This window comes from Zonotrichia albicollis, chromosome 1 (assembly GCF_047830755.1).
Source record: "Zonotrichia albicollis isolate bZonAlb1 chromosome 1, bZonAlb1.hap1, whole genome shotgun sequence".
Taxonomy (NCBI): Eukaryota; Metazoa; Chordata; class Aves; order Passeriformes; family Passerellidae; genus Zonotrichia; species Zonotrichia albicollis.
In genome coordinates this window covers 105,906,292-105,928,138 of record NC_133819.1, presented here as the reverse complement: position 1 = coordinate 105,928,138, position 21,847 = coordinate 105,906,292, and the positions used below count along the sequence as shown (strand labels likewise).

Sequence of the window (21,847 nt, the reverse complement as noted above, 5' to 3'; positions counted from 1 at the left end):
TTTGAAACATTCAGTAAAATTACAGTGCTTTCATAGTCAGATACTAAAGCACTCTTTGCAGTGACCTGGATGGGTGGTTTCTTGGGTGTGTACACAGCAGGTAATGGTGTTCCTGTGGATGCAGAGTGCTTTCACTCATTCCCTTGCTTTTCTTTAGTTTCTTCCCTGTTAATCCTCTCAGCCAGTAGCAGTTTTTTCTTCAGGATTTAGCTCAGTGCAGGTCTGGTACAAATGTTGGCCATGCTATACATGACTGCAAAATTTATTAAGAACTCCCTTGTGGGCCTGTGCAAGCCTGGAGAAGCTGAATCTCCACGGTCATGTGCACCAGTGATGCTTGTCATAACTTAATATTTTCCACAGGAGTGCCTCAAAACTTTGTTTCACCCAGCACAAAAAATTTTAAAACACTCTCTTTTTGCTTTTCATAATATATATTTTATTTTGATTATTATGTTATCCAAAGGCCTTTGAGGAACTTCAATCTAGATGTCTGTGAGTGGATCAGGCACTGGACTAGTGTCTAAGGTCAGTGGCATTTTTCTCAAGAAGATGTAATTGCCCCAATTATCCAATTGGGGATTTTATCCAATTGATTGATTACAATCATCCAATGCCTGTAAAGACACTTACTGACCTACTTCATATAAATTCTTGAAAGGAAAAATGCCAGGTAAAGGAAAAATAGCAGTGTAAAGATAAGTCTTGTTAAGTCCATCTGTAAGAAGCAGCTTAGTGTCTCTAATACCAGATCAAAATGGAAAATTATTTCGGGGTGCAACAGGATTATTTTTAAATAGACTTTTGCTCCATTGTATGATTGGGATTTATTACAGCTTTGATGGCTGCTGTCACTCAACACTTAGACTTCTGCAGGTTTATCTATTTGCATCAAAACATCTTCTTGCTGCTTGCTATAAATGCCTTAGGATAAATTCTTGGGAGAGACACATTTTTTTCAAATTAAACTCATCTGTGGGCTGAGACACAAGCTAGCTGCTGGTGCTGCTGCATAGTGACAAGGTCATCAAAGAGCAAAAAACAAAGGTGGGATTTTATTCTCCCTGACCCAGACTGTCTGCCCTGTATGCAGAGGGGTGAATCTGAGCATGGGAGCTTAGACATGCGGTGATGGTGACACAGGTGCAAGTCAGGGGTGTCCAGCACAGTCTGTAGGTAACAGGATGTAAATGATGACTGCAGGGTGAGATGCAGCCCTGTTTTGACTCTGCTGGCTGTGTGGATACTGCTGTTGGCCTTCATGGAAATACAGACAACTGAAACCTGTCCTTACCTACACACGAGGCACCTGAAATCCAGGTGAGTGCTGAAGCTCACTCTAACAGACAACTGCTAAAATCTACAAAGGTTTTGGTAGAACTAGGATTTCTACCACCATTTGTAGGGAATACAAATAAGGCTCCTCATTTGGGAAGCAGGAAACATGGGATCAACTGGTTCTAGTTCAGCGTTTGTGTATTTTAAACAGCCAGTAAAGTTACCTTTTATTTTCAGCAGAAGTATTTTCAGCCTACAAAATAAAAAATGTTTAGTCAAAATATGATTGCATTTAATTACATCTTCTAGGTAGTGTTTTTGTATGGTGTCTTTATGCCAGTTCTGTGCTCCCCTTGCAATATATTGGAGATTCGGATGCCTGGGACTATATAACTGTAGTAAAACTGTATAAATACAATTACCAGATGATGCAACTTACAAAGAATGTGTCTACATGCAATAAAAATGTTAAATAGTGTAGATTTGATATCTTCTATTTTATAAAGACAGAAATTTGCAGGCTGCTGAAGTCGTGGGACTTGTTCCAACCACTACAGAATTTTGGACCAACCTTGAAGCTGTGTGCTCAGAGTAAACATTTTGTACGCTGCTTATGTAGAAACATGCTGATTCTGTGGTCCCTTCCTCGCAGTGAGGAGGGGATGGCACTTATCTCATTGCATTTCCCGAAAGGTTGAATGTTAATATCCAGTTACAGAGCTGAGCCATATGTTTTCCCACCAATTTTGTGCAAATGTTTCTGATTTGTTTTATCGCTATTAGGTGACATTCCAAATATCAGTGTTAACTATTTCCTTCTGTGGTTTAGCACCGTGAGAATACTATAGCTCATTCCCCAGTGAAAATGTCCAGCATTTGCAGCAAACATGGATTTTTAATTAAGCATTTTCCTATGGAAGTACTGCTGTCTCAAAGAGGAATATTTGAGTGCTGTTGTCACCCTGTACATCTTCATTTCAGCTGTGAAACACTTAAGATAATAAAAGTGGAGGTTTGTTATTAACGTTCTGGGGGTGTTTTCTCATTTGATCAGCATGTTGACTTCATGGTGAAGGTAGTAGGCGTGGGTAGTTACAAGCCTGTTGTGGAAAAACTCCCAAAAAACAACTGTTCTTATGTTCTCTGTTGCAATGAAAGATTAGAGACAGTGGATATTAACCTTTATTCGTGCCTTATAAAAAAATTATTTCAGTATTTAGCTCAATTCATCAAGAGATTATGACCATAATCTTGGACTTGAAGTCCACAGGAGAATGGAATGACTAGGCACAGTAAATGCTGGTGTGTTATATGCAACTTCTAACCACATAAGAAATTGCTATTTTTAAAGAATACTTGTAAAAGTAATTATGTGTATTAACACTTATTTGAATAGCAGAAATCCAAGTCAACCAGAGGAAGATTTGATGTTTTACTGGTTTTGAATTCCATTGCAGCATATAAAAGTGTAAAAGTGGAGCCTCAATTTTTAAGATACTTAGGAAGCTTTTGTGGACCCTTTTGACAAAATTGCCTCACTAGATCACTCTGTCACCATTCACACCTGCCAGATAAACCATGTGGACTTGATGTTACATTCCAGCCATGTCTCTTTATCCAGCTTTATAGAGAAGGAACATTTTGTCTGGCTGGCTACCTTGAGTACACTTTGTGTGTTTTGTATGTTTGTGATTGTGTATTTTAAGTTTGCTGTGACTATGAGTGAGTAATTGGATTTAGAATACTGCAGATTTAAATGAAGACATGTCTAATTTGTATGTTGTGATAGTTCCCAGTTGTGCGTCTTTCACATGCATAGAATCACAAATTAGGGATGTGGTCCCTAGGAGAAACTTACGGTTTGTTTTGTTAGAATTGTAACCAACAACATAATTGTGTTGGGTGCTGTTAGACTGCTATATCCTAGCAAAATCCTGTAAGTCTCCAGCTCCTCCACTGAAATTCACTGAGTGAGCAAAGTTCTGCCTTTAAAAAGCATTTGTATGATTGGGAAATCCCTGGGGCAGGATGCGTGCTGGTGGCTGTCATTTGTCAGTGCAGCTGGACGGCGCTGTCACAGTGACGCCGTTCCTTGCAACTTGCACAGCAGTTGTGCTTGAAGAATGTCATTGGTACAGAAGCTGTGGCTGTGAAACTGTGATTTTTAAGAAATTTTTATGTGACTGTATTCAAATTAGAGAAGGGCTAGTGTAAGTTCCTGTTTCCTAGTCTAGTATTCCTGGAGGAAATGGGAGTAGCTGTGTGACTCATTCTGCTGGACTGGCAGTACAGAGAAGAAGTTCTTAGTCAGTAAATCCCAACTGAATTTTTGAGCCATCCATGAGTATAGCTGTCTTCTTACCACAGTTCAAGTGTGAATATGAAATCTGTTCTAGATACAGATTTTGAAATGTTCTGATTCTAACTTATTTTGGCTCTAGTAGAATTGTGATTTAGGATTCAAGTTAATCTGTATTTGATGTACCATATCTGAAAACAAAACAGTTCTGATTTTTGTTGTTTCAAACTTGAAAGAATTTTTTTAGACATGGACTGTTTTTCAAATTTTTAAAAAATTAAATCATATTTAAGCATTTTATGCCTATTTGGATCAGGAAGCTATAAAAAAAAGAAGACTGAGAATGTAAAAAATGTTTGTTTGTTATTTTTAAGATGGAGCTTAGAAAAGTTTTTAAGTTTTGACATTGGAAAAATACTAAGTTTGATTTCTTTTTATTTGTTTATATTCTTCTTTTGTATTTGGTTTTTTTCTTAATATTTGTCTGACTGTTGAAGCCATCTGAAAGTGTCTATATTGATGAATATGACTACAGAGAAAGTGTTAAAGAGAAAATTGTCAGAAATGTGGTGGAAAATCCTCACTCTGTAATTTGAGGGAAGAAGAGCACAATTTGCATATAAGTAATTCTTACTCATTTTATAAAATTAGTTTCCGCTATATTCTTAAAACTTTGCTGGGAAAAAAGAGAGATTTGGCATTTGAGAATAACCAAAATACTGTATTTTTCAGGAAGGGGTTTGGCCCTGAAAGTAAAAAGAGGAACACACACAAAGCCAGAAGCAGTTAAGTGTTTTATGGAAATCATATAGAAGTATGTACAACCATTTCCAGCATGGGAAAACTGATCTGGAAGTTCAGAGTTTGCATTTCAGTAATGTGGTGGTTGTGAGAGAAGTTGTAATGACTTCCAAAACCACTTCAAAACACTAAAATATCTAGCTAATCCTGTTTCTCCTGACTCTGGCAGCTAGCTGGAAGAAAAGGATCCAAACCCAAATTATCTACAGAAGATGTGGGAGATCTTTAGATAAGGGAGAAAGAGAAGGAAGTTCCTGGGTGGCCAGGATATTGTTCTCCCCAGTGGTGTCCTCTACATTGCACTCTTCTATTTAATTTTTAAAGCACTTTACCATTGGGATTTCTGTACTTTGTAAACAGAATTCAGCAGATGTTTAAGTGAAAACTGTAGAAGAAACGATGAGCTAGAGTGAAGTCTACAGCTGTTTCATATATGGTGTTCAGAAGGTATAAAAGGATTGGACACCCTCCCTGAGTTAGCATGCTCCAAGCCAGAGTCTGAAAAGCTGACAGGCACAGCAAACCACTGCTGCTCATAGACAGAAATACAGCACACATTGACCCTGCCTTCCTATGCTGATCCACAGAAAAACTGAATCCAGAGAGGCTTATTAGTACAAACTACTCTTGGCCCAGAAATAGTTGGAAAAAATATGATTGTCTCTAGTGAAAGTAGCTTTTACCCCTTAAATGAGAAGTCTGAGACCAAATAACAATGCAAAACAACACTGAGTATTTCCCAAGTGCAGAAATTAGTCAATGTTGTGGCAGAATTGGGAAAGATACGTTTGGAAGAGAGACAAATTCATAATTAGCAGTTAATATTTTAAGCACACCACCACAAGTTTGTTAACCAGCTTGGCAAAAAGGGAGATCAAATGGCTGTCAGATGGGAGACATTATATTAAGATTGTGTATCTGAAATATGCTGCATAAAATTTCAGCAACTTTTTGCATGCATGGCAGGAGAAGCTTTGAAGAGTAACAGTAAACTCTCTCTGACTTCCAATAGGAAATGTTTCACAGTAAAGCTGTAAGATTTACTTCTTTCCATTTGGTAGCTGATTGCCGATTTTTTTTTCAACCAGTTAGGAATTTTGGATGTTAATAGCATGCCATGTTCAGTGAAATAGGTGACTTTTGGTGATACCATGGCTGCTTCTGGTGCTGTTTTGTCCTGTGCTCTCTCTGTCCCAGGATACACTCTCTGTGAGCCCAGCCAGGCTGTGGCTGAAACCTATTACAGAGCTTCTGTAGATTCCTTTGCTGCTGTCCTGCATTTATTCTGCTGATATTACTGTTTGGGGACACTTCAGCTGTTAAATGAGCCTGCAAACTGTTCTGATCTGAAATAATCTGAAGGACAAAAGATCTGAAAAAGCCTTAGGGAAATTAGTAGCATGACGCTAGTTTAACTGAGAGAAAGGAATTCATGTGGGAAATCGGGATGACTTACTGTTTCTGTGTGTTCCAAGAATACCATTTTATAGAGCTCAGGTGGCAAATCTCTGTTTTACTAATTTTCCTCATGTCTCAGTCCGAAATGAGCTGTACCTTGAATTGATTTAGTTTTTATCCAATAGCATAGGCTCTTCTTATGCTCTGCTGGGATACCACAGTGTCTGACCACAGCTGAACACATGGGATGTGTTTCAAGGGAAGCTATGGAAGAAGTCTGTGGTTAAAGAAAGTTGCAAAACCAGAACTACTTTGTCATTTATTAACTTTTGAGTGGTTAATCAGGGAAGCTCAAGGTTGTATGTACATAATGTGTGTATAGGTTTGTCTGGCAGACCCTCTTCAGCTTAACTGATGAAGGAGGAAAGACTTGATTTCTTTGTTGGTTGTAGTGTTTCATCTGATTCCTTCTTTCATGTCCCTGTCTGACTCACACTTTTAGCATTTTGTCCTTCTCTAGAATATCCCTCCCAGCTCAGACTGTGCTGTATATATGTATATGGATTCTGAGGAATGTTTTAAGTTGAGACTGTGGAAACACAAATGGAACAAAGCAGGCAGAAGCATTTTTTGATGTTCAGAAGAGCCCTGTGGGGAGGGTTCCAATGAAAAGTTAGAGGAAAAACATTTTGAATTTGTAGTCTAAGACACTGATGGTCAATGGTACTGTCAGTGGTGTCTGATGAGTTGTACCTTCATTTGCCACAACATTTTATCCCTCTGCTCATACATGAGAGTCCCTATTCCATGGCTCTATGTTGAGTGGAGGCAGCTTTAAAACCTAGACAAAAACATTTGATGTTTAAAGCAGGAAAATAGCTGTAAGCATTTGATTTTCATTGTAAAAGGTCCCAAAACCTGTCTTATTTTTAACTTTAATCTAACTAGCAGCTTCGGGTATGGATTGTTTAAAATGCTCTCTGTTTTGGCAGATACCGAACAAGTTTCAGACCTCGGTACACAGTTGCATATAAGACAGTGACAGAGCTGGAATGGAGATGTTGTCCTGGCTACAAAGGGGAGGACTGCAGGGAAGGACCTGCAGAAAAGCCAAACACTGCTCGTCGTCCCTCAACACCAGCCAGAGCTGCCGTGAAGAAAGGCACAGGTAACTTTTGTCTGAATTTTGGTATGCACAGTCATGTCTGGTTTCTTGGTTTGTCTTCTTGTTTTGTCTTCTAATCATTATGGTTTCTACTGAACTCAGCTGCTGCAGGTACAAAAGCCATGTGAAAGACTTCGTGCAATGGGGAAATAATAGCCAGGCAATAGCAGGCCTGATACAGAGAATTTTCTGAAGAATAACAGAGGAATGGGCTGTAGAACGCTGGCTGGAAGTGCCAGCTGGCTATTCATGGTTCCAGAAAACCTTTGGATAAAGACTGTGGGTTTTGTAAGAATTTACAGGGGGTTTTTTTGTGGTTTCTCCAATGTTCAGGTAAAAAAAAAAGGAATATTAGTAAAACAAAACAACCCCCCCTGCAAAAAAAACCCCACAAAACCCCCTGAAACACAGATACTCATTCTAATGATAAAGATTTCCTAGCAGTTTCACAATGTTTTGTTTGAGATTCCAAAGATTTTACAGGTTCACATTAGATTATGTGCTTTAATAATGAGGAGTAAGAGAATTAGTATGGATAAGCATCAACTTCTGAAAAAATATATTAAAGAATGAATGATGTTTGTTTGTGTAAGATACTGTCTTCTGAAAGGGCAAGAAGGAATGCTATTACTGCTATATTATGCCTTTTCTCCATTAAGAAAAAATGATAAACAGATGTTTCCTTCTGAAGGATTTACTTTTTCCAACATAATTGGAGATTAGTGTCACATATAGCACTTAGTCAGATTTCCACATGTGTTTTCTGTGTGGTGGAATGTATTGAATGACTGAATACATGGTTTCAAACTAGTCCCATAGATTATATACCTGCTTTAAAAATGAGCTTATAAAGTACTTTCTTAGCTGACCTAAAATATTAATTCCAAAAGATGTTAATAAAACATGGGGATATCTATATCCTCTCCTCTCCTCCAGACAGAATTAAAAACTACTTTTGACTTTTCCTGCAGTTTATCCTTTCTTGACCTCTGATAATGTTTGTTTCCTGGGTTTTTGTTCTGGATTTTCTGCCATTGTTACACATTTTGTGTGAAACTGAACATCCAGATTTGTACATGGCTTTGTAAATGAGGTCCTACTAATGATAAGATTCAGATTCATTAATTGATTTTTGATAGGTAAAAAGTAGATTGCAGCTAAAAGTCTTTTCTTTTTGATTTTCATATAATGAGGATAAGTTATTTTAATCTAACAGTTTTGAATGTGTAAATTTTACACTTTTATATATGTATACTACTTAAATATATGCAAAATAATTAGGTATTTGTGAACCAAGTGTGATAACTGAAGTGTCTTGCAGAACCCCATGTCATATATGGGATGTGTATTTGGATCCCAGGTCAATAAAAGACAGAAGCACAAACCCACTTCAGGCACATAAATGACTGCTACTAAAGTTTTCAGTGGGAATTCAGGAGCAAATCATTGTTACAGGAGAAGCAGTGGTTCTAAGGTGATGTGTATGGTGTATTGGTCTGTTATATGTGCTGTAGCTTAGATTCATTGCTGAACAGGAGGGGTGGTTGCCAGTTCCTTTATGGCCACTGTACCTTGGTAGGAATTGGTCACTATGCTAAAACTTCTAGTTCTGAAGCTTTTGATAACATATTAATTATAAATGTTAATGTAAATATTATGTAAATATTCTGAAAATAAGAACAGAAAAGACAACAAGCATTAGGCAGTTTAAACCATTATTTCATTTTAAAGAAAAGTGAAGTCAACTGCAGCTTATTGAAACTGATACCACTGGGAATACTTACATCCACATTTTGTTATTTCTGGGAAACAGATGCAGAACCAACAGGAGCACCGGAGCCTCCGCCATATGAGAAGAGAATGCAGTTTCTTGAGGACGAGTTGTTTAGACTTACACGGTCTGTGATTGAGCTCCAGTCCTCCGTGGCAGGTGTGAATGAAAACCTGAAGCTGACTGTACAGGAAGATGCCAGCAAGATGTTGGTCACTTGGCTGAACAACCTTTACGACCGCCCGGAGCCTGACAGTGCAGTTGGGGCTGAAACAGACACTATTCAGCTGCCAGGACTCCTCAACAATAAAGATCAAAAAGACCCTTTTATTGATTTTGAAATGGAAGATATAAAAGCTGAGCTAGCTGAGGTGAAGGAAGCCTTGAAGATGAGGAATGATGAGCTGGAGGAGCTGAATGGAAAAGTAAAAGGATATGAAGGACAATTGAAACAACTGCAGGAGGCAGCACAAGGACCTACAATAACAATGCCCCGTGACAATATATATCAGGACTATATAGACTCAAAATTTGAGTCCCTCAGGCAAGAAATAATGGAAGGATTTGAGAAGAAAATGGCAGATCTGAAGAACTCCTGTGACTATAAAGTAGAGGATATTCAGCAGCAGTATGATGACAGTGAAAATAACTGTGTAGGGATAATGGATGTTATAAGAGGAAAAGAGAATGACTTGAGGAAAGAAATAGATACTCTCCGCACTGAGATTCCATCAAACAACTCCAGCTGTTGCAAGAAGGGTGAGGGAAATGACTTTGACCAACAGATGAAAGATTTAGATAAGAAGATTGACAGAATTGTGGAAGCACAGAGGATCTTGAATGTCAGAATAGATAATGAAATCATTCGATTGTCGACTCCAGATCTAGAAGATGTGTTGGGTGAGAGGCTGGAGGAGCTGGATGCAAGGATGAATATTACAGAAAGAAATGCTGAAGAACATTGTTTTTACGTTGAGGAGACTCTCCGTGGTGCTATCGCTGCTGAGGTGGATGAACTGAGGGATTTGTTCGACCAAAAGCTGCGGGCGCTGGAGGTCAGGCTAGGCGGGACTATTTTGGAGATTGCCAACACCACGGACCCGGATGGAATGTTTGCTAATCCTGGGCCTATCTTGCCCAGCGATGCAGGATTTGCAAATGAGCAGTTTGCAGCAGAGATGAATTTTGTGAAGGACAAGCTGCTGTCGCTTGAGCAGCTCTGTGGGCAGAAATGTCAGGCTGCACCACGAGGCACCGAGGACCTTCAGAAACAGGTAGAAGATTGTAATGACAAGTACAATCAATTGCTCTTGAAAACAGAGAATAATTCTGTTGTCTTGAGGTCTCTAAATAGCTCTCTTAATGAGAAACTCAACTTAGTTAAGGGTAACCAACGTGACATCCAGAAAATGCAGAGAGACGTACGTGTATTCCGATACAATCTAAATGCCATTGATAAGGATATGAAAAATCTTCAAGATGGCCTGAGTAGCTGCAGGGAGCAGCTTCTGGGTGTCAATTCGACATGCAGAAAAACACAAAGAGGTGTCTTCCGAAAAATTGATCAAATGCAGAGGACATTTGCAAATCAAACTGCTCATTCCAGTGAGAATTGTTGTGGAGAAGTGAAAGACAGACTAGAACAATTGAATGACCATGTCCTGAATGATCTTAGCAAGTGCAAAGAAAAGACCCAAGGGGTCCAGGAGGATGTTTCAGATGTTGAGAGCAGAGTCTCACATATTGAAAAAGTCTGTGGCAAGCTGGACTCTGTTTCAGACAGCTTGCAGAATATAAAAGAGGGTCTGAATAAGCACGTGAGCAGCTTATGGAACTGCATCCGTGAAATGAATGGAACTATAGCATCGCATTCCACTGACATTTCTGGCCTCAAAAGCTCTGTCCAACAGTTTCATAGTCAGGTTTCCAAAATCACTGCAGACATTGAAGGCGTGCTGAAATCTCAGCCTGACACAAGTAAGTTTCATGCTTATTTTTTTTTACTTTTTGCTTGTTTGTTTGTTTCTCAACTGGCTTTCCTTTCTGAAACTCTTAGAAAAGAACTAAGCAAGGGAAGAAAAAATATTACACAATTCCTACTTTATTTTCGCAGTGACTAACTTTGGCTCTTTGCTTCAGAACACCACAGAGTACTTTGAGTGCTTTTAAAAGTATCCTCCAAAAAGAAGAAGAAAACAAAAAAAAGTCTTACATGTTTTTATGTTTACTTCAAGCTAGAATAAAGACAGTGGGAAAAGTAGTGTTTTCAAATAGAGATTTTAAAGTGAGTTTTTTGTAATAATTGTCTGTATTATGCCAATTAATTTGATTTGATTTTTTGTTTGTTTGTTTTATTTTGTTGTTGAAGATTATTCTGAGTTCCTCAGGGAAAATTGAAAAGCAAGTAGAGAAAACTGAAGTCAAATTTATGATAAGAAAGATTTCTTCTTAGTTGTGTTCTTAGCATGAGTTTATGCTTATAATTCAGCACCAGCTCTTTGATCTAGAAGTTTCACAAATGAGCGCTGGCATATCTTGGCATGGCTATATAAGACTTCTGCCTCATAGCTCTCCCAGAAGCTTGCATTCCCACAAGGTCTTTGGCGGTACTTGGCACATTCCAGCTGGTGTTTTAGCACCTCAGCCAGTTCTGTTAATGGTCCAGCATGTTGGTGCAAATCCACCTGCACTTTGTTTAAAGTTTGCATTAGAGCAGCTGAGGAGGTGTGGCACATTCCCTTTGGCTCTGAACACTGGGAAATGGTAACAATGGTAACCTCAGCGTGCTGGTGAGCCTTGCCATGGAGGTTTAGAGACCTTGCCAAATGCCACTCTGTTCCCTCTGCAGCTCTTGCTCCAAATTCCAGCAGCGGGTTGTTTTCCTGAGAGCTGAAGTTTACAGAAGGAAGCTGAGTTCCTGTTTTCCCGTTTCTCTTAGCATGACGCAAAATCACAGGAATTGGAGACTGTTTTGAAACTGCACTCTTCAGTTGGTTGATGCTTCTGGTTTTAATTCTGTGCACGTATGAGATAAATAAGAGGCCAATTTCTGTGACTGGGTAAAACTAGAAGAGGTGCTGAGGGAAGAGCCTGTGCGCTGTTGCAGCTGATGGTGGCTGGGAGAGATCAGATTTGAAATTCTTGAGTGTTCTTTCTGGAATGGCCAAGTTGTGCCTCATGAAGGGAAGCATATCCTTCTCACCCCAAGGCAGAGACTTGAAAACCTGCAATAGGTGTGTTTCTTTTGTTTAATTGTTTAAAACCAAATGTATAGCAGTACTTGACACAAAAGTCCTCCTTCTGAGGTGAGAGGCTTTTGTGTGAAATTTAAAAAAATATTTCTCTTAACTTCAAAGGAGGAAGTGGAGTGAAGAGGGACTGTAAATTTCAGATAATTCTTTTGCTGTAATTTTGACTTAAATTCAGCAGGGTGAGGACCTTTATCCCTAGATCTTGCAGAAGCATCCCAGTTTCCATTAAAATGGAACATGATGTATCTGTGTAATCCAGTCTTCCCCAAAATTAACTAGCACTAGGGACCAACATTGGAGAAAGGTCCAAGATACATGCAAGTAGTAATATTTCTTCTGCTGTTTGAAGCAGGTGTTCAAGTGACCTCATGGGTTGCATTTGTTGTAATGTATTTAAGTATTAAGTACTGCTGCACACCTGGGTTTCCATAAAATAGTACCTTTTGAGGGCAGACTCCTCCATCCACCACTGGAAGTTAAAAGCCTGGGGGAGGATGCTGCTGCTGGCTGTGGGGTGCAGGCACTCTGAGCATCCCTTGCTGTTCTGGGGTGCCTCTGGCCTCTGAAGGATTCGTGACGCACACACTGCAGTTCCCAAGTGTTTCCAATTACAATAACACTGTCTGGCACAGCAGCCTAAGTAAGTTTTGATGGCAGGAGTTGCAGAAAGATTTTGGCAGAAGAGCCTTTTTTGGAAGTGATTTTGGGAACCCTGTAACGTGATTTGGGTATAGCTTTAACTATTTTTACATTTGTGATCTGCAGCCTTGTCTGCCATACCAACATTATTTGACAGGAGGACCTGAACTTGGATTAGTGGAGAGTTTCTTGTGCACACTTTGCCAGCACATCGTAGCATTCAAATGATGTCATTTGACTTCAGAGGGGCCGAAACAGAAACAAGTTGTTGCTAATAAAGTTGTTGAGGGCAGTAAGGCAAAGATGTGTTGCAAGAAATAAAACATAAGATCTTACCAAGCAGTCTAAGCCCAACAAAGTCAAATGATCCTCTTCTTAAAAATATGGCTGCATTATCTTCCATATTTTTTATTCAGGGGTTTCAAATGCCTCAATCCAAACTAACAAGCCAGCTTAGCAAATTACTGTATCAGATGCAAACCTAGAGACTAGAAAAGTGCTTAATTTGTTGTAATTCCTGGTGAATGTGGTGAAATGTCCTGCAACACACAAGGCAGTGGTGACAGCAAAGCTTTCAGGGAACCATGCATGATGTGCTCTCCAAGGTAAAATGATCCAGCAGCTTTCCATCCACCTTAAATGGTGCCTTCCCCCAGGTCCATGTCTGCTAGTCTAAGTTGTTCTCATTGCACTCTGTCTCTCTCTGTGGGTGTGTTTGCTCTTCACATGGCATGAAACTGAAAGCCATGCTAAAGCTTGTGGTCTCTATTAAAGTACTTCCTTTTTGTATTTATATATATATATATCCATGACATTTTCCAGGGATCAAAAGTAGGGTCTTGCAGCCAGATACCATGCTGGGAGTGCAGTTTTCTTTGGTTATAGGTATTTGACCTGACCTGTAATTCCTGTGGTAGTTGTCTGTGTAGCAGGGCTTTGAAACCAACAGCAAAATGTTGTCTGATGAAGACATTGGCCTAAGAAACCAAATGTGTGCTCTGCATTACAGCATGGATAAAATGCAACATAAAATTTTTAATGCTGTAGTGTGAATAGTCATACAGTCAGTTCCTCTGGGCTCCCTGTGTGCTTGTGCACTATGCTGCTTTCTAACAGAATTGTAAAATCTCCTTGGTGTCTATAACAAAATTCAAGTGAGGTCTTTTGGGCTTCTTGTGAGAGCAGTCACAGATGCCTTTACTCTCTAGTTAGCTTTATGCACTTCATTTCTGTTTTGGGGGGCTGAGGAGAGCACCAGAGGATGCTGGTACGTGATGTGGTAACTACATTGTCCCTCACAACAGCGGTGACAAGCTGAGCAGCAAGGATGCTGCTGCTGAGAGCAGTGTTCCTGTTCATAGCTGTGTAATGATCTCAGCTCTGTCCTTGCCTTCCCAGATAGATGGGAAAGATGATGGGAAGGTTGTGTTCATGGCCTGCTCAGCCAAGTTCAAGCAGATCTGTACTCACACATATCTGATTACTTCCACTTTAGGCCAGTGATTCCAGATTTAGTGTTATGAAGATGGGACAAATCTGAATATTGCAGTATTTGTGTTGCATGCAAGGAAGCAGTTTGCTCAGGATATGGGATTTCAGCAGTTGATTGTTATTTAAAGGTCTAGAAAAGCAAGCAGAGAAATGTATTCATTTTCCCAGTGTCATCCCAAATAATTGTCTTAGTGAGTCTTAGCAGAATTGACTCAAGAAATGACAAGTACATGCATCCCAAGGTAAAATACTTTGTCAATTTGTTTTTTCAATGAGGTTAATCTGAAGATTTTAGTTGAAGGTCTAAATCAATGCCTCTGTGGACAGAAATTGTCTTACAAAGCAAATAATTCTGTTAAAAATTCACTTGGATACTTTCAGGGTTTTTTTACATTTTTTAAAGGTTTTTACGAAAATAGTTTAAATCTGCATGAAGCAAACATTTCACTATTTAGGCCTCTGCATTGTGGACAGAGTTACTGAGTGAGCTTCAGCCCAGCTTTGTGGACCATTGCCTGTATGAGTTTCAGTTCTCCTGGTGGTTAAAAGTCAGCCAGCAAAGATCAGGGAGTTTTTTTCCTAGCAGCCATATCTAGCAAATGAATGCAGATGGTGTGAGACTATGGCTTCAGACAGCCTCCCAGTACTCCTGAAGGCTTATTTAGGCTTTTAAGCTTTTATGAGACTGAAAACAAGAAACAAAATTCACAAGGGTAAAGTGCAGGTGTGGAGTAGTCACAGAACAGCACATGGGTTGCCAGTGATGCTGTCTGGACCCCAGCCATGTGTTGAAGACAATACTTGCACAAGTTTGTTGTAAACTCTTCCCCAAGTGTGCAGAGTAAGGCTCTCCTGGGCTCCCCAGACACACAGCAGAGCCAGGCGAAGGCTCACACCACACCTGCTGCTTGGCACAGCCAGATGGGTTAGCCCTAGGCACTGGTGAATTTGCCTAGGCTGATTTTGGACTGTGCTGAATTGAAGTGTTTCATTGTGAGCACCACTCAGAGAGGTGGTCTCTGCTGGGCACCTTGGCAGGCATCTCTGGTATGTGGCAAGTTGTATCAGATAAATTTTTAATGGGATGTAGCTGTGATTGCATCTGCTGAAATCTACACATTTGTAAATTTCTGTTGTTAGTGTAAATGTGATTCAGATTTACACTTGGGAGGGCATTGCATCTAGGACTTCATTTTTATGAATAAACCAGAATTCCCATAAAGGGCTTAGATCCTGACCAGATACACAAATGGAACCATGTCAGTGCTGTTCAACCCTGATGTCATATGGGTTGGCTGCCCCAGTGGAAAAGTTTTTTAATGGTATCTCTTCGATTTAAACAATAAAGAATTTTCTAGTAGATTATATCTTTGAGTTCTCCCTTTATTGGCAGAAAATATTAGTCATGGAAGCACTAGGACATTTAAGCTTGCTGCTTTTTAAAGTAAGGGGAAAAGCCTCTTAAGTCATGTTCATTTACTGATATGTTTTTTGCCGTGGATGACTTTTTTATGATCGTGCTAGAGGGACAGCCTTGTGCTAAGAGCTGTGGGAGTGGAGAGTCAAAAGGAAGCACAGTGGGTGTGAGGGGCTGGGGAGAACTGAAGTGAGAGGAGAGAGAGAGAGGGACAGGGAGAGCTCGCTCTGGAATGAAGGTACTGCTGGGAATAAGTGTGATGCTCTGCCTGTTTGGTGCAGAAAGGCCAAGCTGGTGTAACAGTTGAATGAATGTTCATAGGTTATTGGATTGCTGCTTGTCCTGTCTCCAGGCTGTCTTCATTCCTTTCCCCTGCCACAGGTTGTCAGGAGTGGAGTCTGTAGAACTTCAGGAGTGGAATGGCATTTAGCCAGTGCAGTCTTGGGTCTCAGGGAGCAGGTGGCCTCCAACTCAGTCCTGTTTTATTTTGAAGTATTTATCATGCAAAACCATGCAAGCTTATGTTCCACTTTAGGCAAATAATTTTGTATTTTTCCTCCTGTCAAAGGGCGACCAGAAGTCCCACAGCATCCCTTGCCACCGAGGCCGCCAGTGCAGCCCCAGCCTGGCATTTCCCTGCTGCCGTCGCGGCCCAGGATGCATCCCCCCCGGCACAGGATCCCCCTCCTCCCACCACGGCTGAGGCCTCCCCCTCGCCCAGCTCTGCCAGGGTCAGCAGTGGTGCCACTTCTGCCTGGAACAACCGGCATCATCCTGGAGACGGGGGAGGCAGGGCCTCCTGGCACGGTTCTGATGTCTGGCAGAGGGCGCCTGAGGAGTGCGGATGGCCAGGCCGGCCAGAGCACCATGCCCATTGCGGAAGGGTACGCTGGAGCACCAGGTGAGAGAACCAGGCATCACTCCTGGGTGCAGTGGACGTGTCAGGTCTTGCTGGAGAGCTGACACTGAGATCTGCTGTGCTCTGCCAGCCCCCTTTTAGCCTCTCATGGACACCCACTGAGGCTGTTGCTGTTGGGAATGGGTTTTCAGCAGAGATGATTTGTGAATGGGCCTCTGCAGCCTCCAGCTGGCTGCAGGAGTGGGGGAAGCACACTCAGTGCCAGTTTTGCTGCCTTTCCAAGGATGCTCAAAGCATGAGGTCAGCAGAGATGATGTAAAATCCCTGGTAACTACAGCAGTCTTTGCCACTAGGGAAACTCAATTTCTTTTTTTCCTTCCATAGTTCTTGCAGTGGATTTAGTACATTGGAGTAATAACTTGGTTCTCTTTGCCATGACCACCCCAGTTTAACAATAATTGAGCATTTCATAGGGGACATTATTTAATAGCTGTTTTGGTAGGTTGCTCTTCAGTAACCAGGGATGCTTTCTAGAGCACTGCAGTGATATTTGGTCATAATGTACTCTGCTGTATACTAAGTCACACATATTACTTTTCCTTTGTAGGCTATCCAAAGCCACCTCATTCTGCCACGGATTCACAAGGTAAGGCAGTTTTTTTCCTAGAAATGTTTCACATGGGTTCTTAATGTTTGTTTCAGTGCCTGGAAGGTCATGGCTGAGAGAAAAAAATGTGTTAATTTTTAGTATTTAACTTTAGCATTGAGGAAAATCTGATCAAATTTTTCTAGACCTAAGCACTAAAACATAATCTGTATCTTTTGAAAACAGATGGAGGTGGGGAGAGGAGTTGGGTTTTGAAAAATCATTTTGGGTTCTTGCTACTTACTGCACTGTGTTTTTTAAATACAGAGAGTTTGTATTTTCTAGCTAATGTCAGTATGCACCTTTCTGTATGCCTTCTAAATGAGAAAATAAATAGGTATTTATGATGATTTTATTATTTCTTTATTAAAACATGAATAAGGCCAAGACTAAGATCTTGAATAACTGCTGGCATCTTTATGAGGTTGTTCTCCTCTTGGGAGAGTTTCTGGCTTTGTTACAGTCACCAGGGCTTAAGTTCGTGACTTCAGTGAAAGCAGGAGTGCTGCCACTGACAGCCACTGATTAAAATGATTCAGAATGCAGTTTTCTTGGTTTGCTGGGGTGCTTTTTTTTTCAATTGTTAATATCACAATTTATTTAAGAATTTATATGATGAACAGGTATAAATTTTAATGTGGGACATGCTGGTTGGCCTAGATAAATATGTTGATTGGGTGCTGCCAGTAATGCAGTCTCATACTCAAGATATTATCAAACCCTGGGGAATGGTATCCTTGATCAAAGTATTTCTATATCCTCTTCAAAAAAAGTTATTTCATCTAAATTTGTTTGAGGAAATCTGGGCAATAGATGGAAGTAAAACATTAGGGCTTTATGGAATTCAAAAACCTACTGCCCCAGGACTTAATGGCCATAACAGAATCACAAATAGACTTCATGAAGAATGGTCTGGGGACTGACAAAAAAAGAATTGTAAAGAGTTTGTGCTCTCATTGTGATATTTATACCTGCTAATTAAAATTCCATCATAGCCTTAAAGCAATCTTTTTGCATTTGAGGATTGTGGTGGTAAGAACAGGCAGCAATAGATGAGGTTTCTGGAAAAGGATAAGAAGTAAAGAAACATTCGTTTATCTTGATGCCAGCAAAGCCAATATAGATGTCTAGATTTCTGTGATAAATGGATTTCCTGGGGGTTTTCTTCCCATTGCAATTTATAGAGAGCAGTGTTTTAATAAGTTTATGCTAAAACTGGGTGAAACAGTAGGTGGATGTTAGAAGTGTTGAAAAGGTAGGGCAAGGCAGGAGTGCACCCATCTGCTGCTTGGTGGAACGTGTTGGTGGAACAGTTACCACCCTGGGATCCAAAGGGAGGTGGGCTTGACCAAGGAGTTCATTTTCCTGATCCATGCCACTGAATATCTCTCTAAATACAAGATATTCCTGCTGATCTGTCCTTAAAATCCCCACAGTGTACCTTGCAGACCTCAATGGCAGATAGTCAGAAAACAGAGAGATAAGGGTGGTACCAAAAACTGTTAAGACTTTTGTGGAGTTGGAGCATTTACATCCACTGTCCCTAATCTGGCTGGATTGATGGGCTGAGGACAATTGGATGAGGTTCAACATGAGCTCAAGTACCTGACAAGTACCAGCGCTGCACTTTGGCCACAATAACCTGCTGCAGTGCTACGGGCTGGGGGCAGAGTGGCTGGGAGCTGCCCAGAGGAAAAGGATCCAAGGATGCTGGTCAGCAGCAGCTGAACATGAGGCAATGTGTGCCCAGGGGGCCAAGCAGGCCAATGGCATCCTGGCCTCTCACAAATAGCATGGCCAGCAGGACCAGGGAAGTGATTCTTCCCAGTATTTGACACCGGGGAGGCCACACCTCAGGTGCTGTGTCCAGTTCTGGGCCCCTCAATCCAGGAAGAACACTGAGGTGCTGGAGCACATCCAGAGAAGGGCAGTGAAGATGGTGAAGAGTCTGGAGCACAAATCTGATGAGAAGCAGCTGAGGGGGCTGGACAGCTGTTTATCCTGGAGAAAAGGAGGTTCAGGGGTGACCTTATTACTCTACAGCCACTGAAAGGAGGCTGGAGCCAGCTGGGGGTCGGCCTCTTCTCCCAACAAGTGACAGGACAGGAGGACATGGCCATAAGCTGCACCAGGGGAGGATTAGGCTGGACACGAAGAAGAGTTTCCTCACAGAAAGGGTGATTAGACGTTGGAATGGAATGCCCAGGGAGGTGGTGGATTCACCGTCCCTGGAGGTGTTTAAGGAATTATGGGATGTGGCACTTAGTGCCATGGTTGACACGGTGGTGTTCAGTCATAGGTTGGGCTCCATGATCTCAGAGGTCTTTTCCAGTCCAGTTGAGTCTGTGGTTCTAGTTGTCAGTGTCTGATGAAGAGAGAGCATTCTGGGGCAGAATTCAGCAGTTAACAGTGCTGTGGAAATTAACGGCTGGGGAAGGGAAGATTTTTGGCTTATCAGAGGAGGAACTTACTGTGTGAATAAGGCACCAAGGAATCCTTACTATCTCATTAGCTCTGGACAACTGCTTGTGATGTCGCTGGCAGTCTTCACTTGTGCATTTTGTAGTACTCAAATTCAAATTTGAAAGATGACCAGACTTTCTTGTACTATAATTCCTAATATAAGAAGCTTGTACTATTAAAATGGCCTTCTGAGTACTCTCTTTCATTTCTGCTTCTGAATAGCTTCTGTTACATAAAAGCACTGCTCAGGAAGAAGGGCAGATTGAGGGCTCCAATGCTCCAATTCTGTCTTCTGGGACTAAAGTAGCCCACTTTGATGCTTTTCTTGAATGTTGAGGCATGATTTGCATCTTCCAGTACCAGAGCATTTCTTGATTTTTATTTTTTCAGATTCCTTAGCTATGTATAAGGAACAGTAGGCAAGTGCTGGAGCAATATTCTCTTGCTGCAGTGTGAAAGGATGGAATTGTAAGAGCAGACAGATGTTACTAACAGACTCAGCAGGAAAGTACAACACCAAGATATCATCCACATCAGAATCACTGTGACTTAGCAGTTTCATTGAGCACTGGCTCGTGGAAATCAGTGTGGTGCTGTGCTGCATGGCCAAGCCATAGGCAGGAGGAGTGAGATGTTAAGGTCAAATTGGAGTGTTTAAAAAAATAGGCAGGGAAGTGATAAATTGCTTGTATTTTGTCCCATTTGCTCTAACTGAAATTACGCACTTTGCCCTCATTTTGATTTAGGAGTATTGACCATATGTGAGAGGAAATCTGGCAAATCCCCCTTACTCCTGCTGTATCCAAGGGTGTATCCATAAGTGCCTATTGACAAATGAATTATGTACTTATTCTTTCTTCTGTGTCAGTTCTTGAAGAATCCTCATTCCAGTTGCTGAGCAGTTGTCCACAGCACCTTCACATTGTTATTTTTTTCTCCTTTCATCTTGATAGCCAATGCCTGTGCTGTGTGCTGTTTTGTTTTGCTTCATGATCTTTTTTCTTTTCTTTCCTTCTGGCCCTTGGGCTCTGTGGGAGGCATGAACTGTGCTTGGAACCAGGAGCAGAGCTAGCAGATGGGTGGAAGGAGATGTAGCCTAACAAGGGCCACCCATGCATCTTCTGTGGTTTTTTGACTCCTCAGAATGCATTACAGTAGCACAGATTGCCAAGAACAGACTTACCTGCTCCTGCTTACCTGCATGTGTAATATCTCAAGTGAAACCTTCTTGAATGCATCTGAAGTCAATAGACATTTTTCCTTCCCCAAAAGAGGGAGTAAAACTGCGGTTGAAACTTCTGTGAAACTTTTTGTCTGCCTGGCAGTTTCTTCATCTGAGCTGTGCCTCTGGTTCAAAGCTTTAAAATGCTTTGTTTTTCTTTTCCTGATGTTTATACTTCCTCAGTATTGACTAGTTAAGTGAAAGTAAGTGTCCAAGCCTGGACCTTCCTTCAAGAAACTGATCTTTGCCTGAAGAAAAGTGTTTGCAAGAGGGGACATGTAGGAGAAGATGGTGCTTTTTGAAAAAGCACTGCTGAGGTGTTGGTAGGAATTGTGAAAAGTTCAAACAGGCACAACTCCATCTAGAAGGTGGGAAGAGGAGAGGAGAGCACAGACACAGTGCATCTTTACTGTGTGACCTTATATCACCCCCTGAACTGATCTACAGGATATTTAGACAGGTTTAAGATTTCTCCTTTGAATAGATACATATGGTGTGCTGAACTCAGCTGCAGAGCTGAAGCAATTTCATCAGCTTAGCAACAAATAGTTACATCTAATAACTACTCTAGCAATTAGTGAAGGAAAATCTTGAAGGAAACTGTGGAGAGCCACTCCATTATTCAGGTGACACCAACCCAAACAGAGCTGTTGCTGCTCCAAAGCTGGCAGTGTTTCTGGGCAGGCAACACGTGATTTATTCCATTTTGCAGTGTTACTGCGGGGGAAAGAAACCTTTTGAGTGAGCCAACAATTTGAGGTCTGTTTTCAGTTAATTTCAGTCTCAAGCTGAGAGTAGCTTTCTGTGTAAGCAGCATTGTGTTAAGGTGGTGGAGCTTTACAGAAGCTGTTTAAGTAACTAGGCTTCCTGCAATTAATTTTGGTCCTTTCAAATAACCTCATCTTAGCTTGCAGTTGCACCTGCAGGCACACTGGCAGGTAGGAGTAATGAAAAAGGGCTTCTGTCTATCTTCTGAGCTTGAAACAAAATGCTGAATAAGAAGATTTCAAAAGATAAGTGAGGCAGCTGGTTACCAGCCCCTGAGGGAAATCAGCGTGGTTATCTGCCAACTCTGAAGTTGCAGGCTTGTCTTCCCCTTTGCCTTCTCCTCCCCATCCCCTCAGGCTGAGTTATTCAGAAAAACAGT

At 41.0% G+C, this 21,847-nt stretch overlaps 1 protein-coding gene across 1 annotated transcript in view; it reads left to right on the top strand.

The window, feature by feature from the left end:
- Positions 1–21,847, top strand: part of EMILIN2 (elastin microfibril interfacer 2) — a 39,850-nt gene that overhangs the window by 7,215 nt on the left and 10,788 nt on the right. The window contains exons 3-6 of the mRNA XM_005486669.4: positions 6,769–6,944; positions 8,755–10,689; positions 16,079–16,411; positions 16,977–17,015. Coding sequence (XP_005486726.1) covers positions 6,769–6,944; positions 8,755–10,689; positions 16,079–16,411; positions 16,977–17,015 — 2,483 coding nt within the window. The remainder of the gene's footprint in view (positions 1–6,768; positions 6,945–8,754; positions 10,690–16,078; positions 16,412–16,976; positions 17,016–21,847) is intronic.